Source organism: Amia ocellicauda, chromosome 4, assembly GCF_036373705.1.
Source record: "Amia ocellicauda isolate fAmiCal2 chromosome 4, fAmiCal2.hap1, whole genome shotgun sequence".
NCBI classification, from domain to species: Eukaryota; Metazoa; Chordata; class Actinopteri; order Amiiformes; family Amiidae; genus Amia; species Amia ocellicauda.
This window is the reverse complement of record NC_089853.1, coordinates 15,320,591-15,326,590: the sequence shown is the minus strand read 5'-3', so window position 1 is coordinate 15,326,590 and position 6,000 is coordinate 15,320,591. Positions and strand designations below refer to the sequence as shown.

The 6,000-nt window shown below is 37.3% G+C and overlaps 1 protein-coding gene across 2 annotated transcripts in view; it reads right to left on the bottom strand.

The window, feature by feature from the left end:
* Nucleotides 1-241: 241 nt before the first annotated feature.
* kcnq1.1 (potassium voltage-gated channel, KQT-like subfamily, member 1.1) overlaps nt 242-6,000 on the bottom strand; it is a 343,893-nt gene continuing 338,134 nt past the window's right edge. For both annotated transcript variants that reach the window (XM_066701065.1, XM_066701066.1), the window contains one exon: nt 242-748. In XM_066701065.1, coding sequence (XP_066557162.1) covers nt 545-748 — 204 coding nt within the window. In that variant the 3' untranslated portion in view covers nt 242-544. The remainder of the gene's footprint in view (nt 749-6,000) is intronic.

Genomic DNA, 6,000 nt, shown 5'->3' with positions numbered 1-6,000 from the left:
CACCTATACCAATCTGCCATCCTATAGGAGTTTTTGTTCTTCTCTCCTCCATGCCTAATGGTTAATTTTTTTTATTAATTGTTATTAATTAATTGAAATTACCCTTTGTCTAATTATATATATATATATAAATATAAATATATATATATAAATATAAATATAAATATAAATATAATATATATATATATATATATATATATATATATATATATATATATATATATATATATATAACTAAAAACATAAATGGAACTTGTGATACTGATTTTGATTCAGCATTAGACATTAAAGCATTAGACATCTCAAAAACAACATCTACCACATCCAATGATATCATGAACCCAGTGATAAACGACTGGCAATTCTTACACTTCCTCTAGTCCAGCCACTCAGGACAACATACCTTCAAATGATCTTAATGGCCCACTCAGTTGGCCATCAAGGATTTTGATAACAGGAAGCAGTTTGGCATTTTCTTTAAAAGAACAAAAACCAAAATAAACCCCTTCCCTTTGCCGAGCTGAATAAGACGCAGCAGAAATGATCAAGAGCTTTCCTCCTGCGCATTGCCAGGGATGGGAATGGTCAGTTGCTCGTAGGTAGGCAGGCTGTTTTGACTGGAGAAGAACTCAGCTGCCCTGGCTCCACTCTGTGCTGCCGTGCCGGCGGAGGGGAGAGACTGCTGACTCGACGCCAGACAATTGAGGACATCCGCGATGTGACTCAGCTTCTGATCCATGCGTGTTATCTGTCAAGATAAACACACACAAAAACTTCCATGAGCTACTGAGTTCAGTTGAACAGTGCAATTTATTATGTCCAGGTTTTGAGGTCTGAGTACTTTTTGTATTCGAATAATTCCTGACTTTTTACCATGTCTTGTATTCTTATTAATTACACTGGCACAAGATTGTATTGGAAGACATCAGAGTGGAAAATAAAATCTCTCTGTGTTCTTCTTGCTTTCTATTTTTTCTTTGTTTGTGATTTACAGCTAACTATACCATGTTTCCCTCATGTGTGTCTGTTTTCATATGAAGGACACACAGGTTATTAGTAGCCAGTGTGGACATGAATGTGCAACATACATTAAAGCCAGATGACAACAGTGCTATAATATGGTAGATGCAAATTAATAAACCAAAACCAGAAGTTAAGGGATTTAAAAAACAATATTAAATGGTTTTACAAGGAGTGGAAAGACTGTTAAAAAGAGAGTTTGCAAAAAGCTAACAGCAGTAGGATTGCAAACATGATGCCATTATTTACCGTAAAGTTTAGGAAGTTTACTAGAAAGGAAAATTGAATTCCTTATTTAATTTGCAAATGGGAAATCCATCAGATGTATTGCTTACCCTGTCTGTTACCATTTCATTGCTGGATTGCCATTAAAATGCCACATTTCAAGCTTGAAAACACGTTAGCTTCAGGTATATGTGGTTAGCGGTTGGTATTGATACCATTATAAGGAAATGTCCGGAACAGTAATTTGTAGCATTTTACCTGCCCAGTAGTTCAGTTTATGATGTTTCAATTGAGAAAGTATATTCCTACAATATAAAGCATGGCCCTCCCAAACATGCAGTGGCCGCTTAGTCGACCAGGCAGAGCTGCCCTGCATTTGGATTTGGCACTTTCAACTGCCTTTTGCCTCACAGTGCCAATCTTTGAGCCAGAAAGAGGAAGCCAAAATGTTTAATGTCATCCTGAAGAAAAAAAAAAGTGTCGAGGGTCTACTCAGCCCTTGTTTGTGCAGCTTCCTAAACCCTTGTAGCTAATTTGTATTCTTGTATGCTTAAGGTCCCTTAATGTTTATATAATTAGACCTGAACATATGTTAATAATTTGTACTTTCAGCAAAAAAAAAGTCTCTGCACACTGAAGTCAGTCGTATTAGTTTATTTCAACATCTTGGGAGCAGGCCCTATACCTGATAAAGCTTTTTTCTGTTCACAGAGCCGTTTCCACATATGATTTGTCATGTGATTTTTTCAGACATTTTTTTTTATTTCATTAGGAAATAAAGAATGTAAACTTGATGAAAGTGGACATCTTTGCAGCCAATGGGAGGTAGAGAGAGAGAGAGAGAGAGAGGTGTGTGTAAAGAAATTGAGGAAGATGCCACTACCTCTAGCAGGGCTGATGATTTTATTCAGAAGGCTTTAAGGCCCGGAGAAAATATATAATTATAATAATATAATAAGTATATGGTTTTAAATCCCACAATAAGCATTTATTTGAACATTTTCACACATTCATAACCACATTCGTTCAGACATTTTTGTATGTTTTGGACAGTTTTCTAACACTAATTAATCCATTGAAACTTGTCATGAACATTTTTCTGTTATTTATTCAATGATCTAAATACAGGTAAAGCACACTACTTGTGTCATGCTGTTGACATCCATGGCAGAGTGTTGGACCCTCTCAGCTGTCTCAGACCACAGGCCAATTGCAGATTTGATTTCTATTTAATCCACTGGCCTCCATTCTGCAGGTGTACAGTTGTACCCATATTTTGCCACCATAACTCTGAAATACACTACATGGCCAAACGTATGTGGACACCTGCTTGTTCCAAAATGACGCGCATTAATATAGAATTTGTTCCCCCTTTGCTACTATAACAGCCTCCACTCTTCTGGGAAGGCTTTCCACTGGATGTTGGAACATTTGCTGCAGGGATTTGCTTCCCTTCAGCCGCAAGAGCTTTAGTGAGGTTGGCCACTGATGTTGGACGATTAGGCCTGGCTCATAGTCGGTGTTCCAATTCATCCCAAAGCAGTTCTTCTACACCAATATCCACAAACCATTTCTGTATGGACCTTGCTTTGTGCACGAGGGCACTGTCATGCTGAAACAGAAAAGGACCTTCCCCAAACTGCTGCAACAAATTCGGAAGTGCAAAATCATCTAGAATGTCATTATATGCTGTAGCGTTAAGATATCCCTTTAGTGGAACTAGGGGCTGAGCCCAAGCCATGAAAAACAGCCCCAGAGGCAGTTTGGATCTTGGTAGTGATTGTTGCAACAATGCGCACTTCAGCACTCGGCGGTCCCATTCTGTGAGCTTGTGTGGCCTACCACTTTGTGGCTGAACTGTTGTTGGTCCTAGATGTTTCCACTTCACAATAACAGCACTTACAGTTGACTGAGGCAGCTCTAGCAGGGCAGAAATTTGACAAACTGACTTGTTGGAAAGGTGGAATCCTATGACAGTGCCATGTTGAAAGTCACTGAGCTCTTCACTGCCCATTCTACTGCCAATGTTTCTCTAAGGAGATTGGATGACTATGTACTTGCTTTTATACACTTTTCTGCAATTGGTGTTGCTGAAATAGCCGAATCCTCTAATTGGAAGGGGTATCCACTTACTTTTGGCCATGTAGTGTATAGATATTTAGTGTCCACTTGATGTTCCTAAACCAATATGAGAATCCCATCTTTCATATGCAATTGGAACCTAGATGCTAGCATTCCAAAGTTAGAGATTCAATTGTAAAGTTTCTGTAGGCGGTATTGTTGTTTTCCTAGTGATCAAAATGGAAACACAGGAGAGATTATTTTTTCAGTCCTTCACATTAACACAAAAAGCATAGCAAATTGTGTTTTTTTGTTGGTAACTAGTTGCTTGACAAAGTCCTACAACTTCAGAAAGATTGAAAAAAGGGTTCCAGAGTTCTGACATTTTTAACCCTTGGGGTTTAAAATAACCCCTTTGGCGCTTTTAGGGTTAACCTGATGAACATTTGATGTCGATGAGATTAAACTTTTGAAATAATAAACCATTACCTTAAAATATCTCAAATATATCTAAAACACTACACACAATGGAATGATGACCAACTGAATGATTATACAGCAGCTGAAGGACTGAAACCAGCATGGTATTACATATTTCATTCAGCAGAACAGATGATAATACAGGGAAACTCAGGGATTATAAAAATAAATTTTATTTTTAAATTGTTGTATGACAGAACTCTGGTAGACTTTTTTAAAGCCATTTTATTTCCTCTGAGGCGCTAAAATTTTGATGACTGTCCGTTCTGTTGGAAAGGACTGGGCCACAAAAAGCTGTATGGCAATTCTCCACTCAACACTGAAACCAGAGACACGAGCCACAAACTAACAATAAACTCATATTTTAGATGTAGTATTGAGAACACAATGAACCACGCTGCACCAATTCGCAAAATTATTTAAAGACTTATTATTAACCATGCAAGCAAGAAGGCCTCCTCCCGTTTTGTACCGTTTCCAATGATTACTGCTTTTATTTTCCTGTCCAATCTAGGTATCTAAGTCTGCAATTACCTACACTGTTATTAACCCAAGCAACCTACTGACACAATATCTGCCCTCATAACTTTTGCATATACCTTGCTGAAAGCACCAGATCTGTTACTGTAAGACAAAACATTACAAATACAAAAGGAAACCAAGTCAGAGCACAATCCAATAAACAAATTGTAAAAGCAGGCAGATAACAAGAGTACAGAGTGACTGGGGATTTTTTCTAAATACAATCTGAAACTGGTGATTCTGAAACTGTGTTTAATTTATTTTTTCTAATACACAGTCTCTTGCCCTGGGATGTGCACCAAGTTTGACAAGGTACAAATTCTGATTTTACAGCGGTACTAACTTGAAGCAGCCAAGGTTCAGTCATTCCGAATCTGCCGACACATTTGTTTTAGTGTGTAATGTGGCCGCGAGGAATCCGCTGTTTATATTATGGAACTGTAGTGGAGGGGGGAAAAAAAACCGAAAAACTTCTGAGCAGATGTTAAAATGCCTGAATCTCTCTGTCCTGCTCAACGTAATCTGACAACATCAGCCACGTTTGGCATATAAAAGGTAGCAAGACTATGAACTGCTAAAGAATATAATTATTTGATCAAAATAAAATCAAACGAAAAAAACACATACGTCCGGTGAAAAGGTAAAACAAAAAATATAACCCTATCCTGCTTCACACCAAACAAATGTTCACTGAACCTTGTATTTTACATTTCTCATACTACTGTGGACAAAAACATGCCTGACCATAACTGTACCATAATATCCATAGAAAATATCACAGAATGAACTGGGAAAAAAATAAATGTATGAGTATTACAGTGCTTTAAAACATCCACAATAATTGACTTTAAACAGGCATTTACTAATCCAGAGTAGTAAGTTGAATGTTTACCTTCTTGCATTTAAATATTGGTTTGGTTTCTTTCTAATCTAAATGTTTCATCACTGTAGATCGAAACAAAAAATCCATTGTTTACATTGTGCCACACAGAAAATCAATATATTCTGACAAATTCTGAAAAGCAGTGATAAAAGCTGCAGTTCCAGGGTATTTTGATACTGCTTTAATGACATTTGACTGTATATATATATATATATATATATATATATATATATATATATATATACACTAACCTAAAGGATTATTAGGAACACCTGTTCAATTTCTCATTAATGCAATTATCTAACCAACCAATCACATGGCAGTTGCTTCAATGCATTTAGGGGTGTGCTGATTTTGTACGTTTGCCCACTGACAAAGAAATGATCAGTCTATAATTTTAATGGTAGGTGTATTTTAACAGTGAGAGACAGAATAACAACAAAAAAATCCTGAAAAACGCATTTCAAAAAAGTTATAAATTCATTTGCATGTTAATGAGGGAAATAAGTATTTGACCCCTTCGACTTAGTACTTGGTGGCAAAACCCTTGTTGGCAATCACAGAGGTCAGACGTTTCTTGTAGTTGGCCACCAGGAGGTGGATTTTGTCCCACTCCTCTTTGCAGATCCTCTCCAAGTCATTAAGGTTTCGAGGCTGACGTTTGGGAACTCGAACCTTCAGCTCTCTCCACAGATTTTCTATGGGATTAAGGTCTGGAGACTGGCTAGGCCACTCCAGGACCTTAATGTGCTTCTTCTTGAGCCAGTCCTTTGTTGCCTTGGCTGTGTGTTTTGGGTCATTGTAATGCT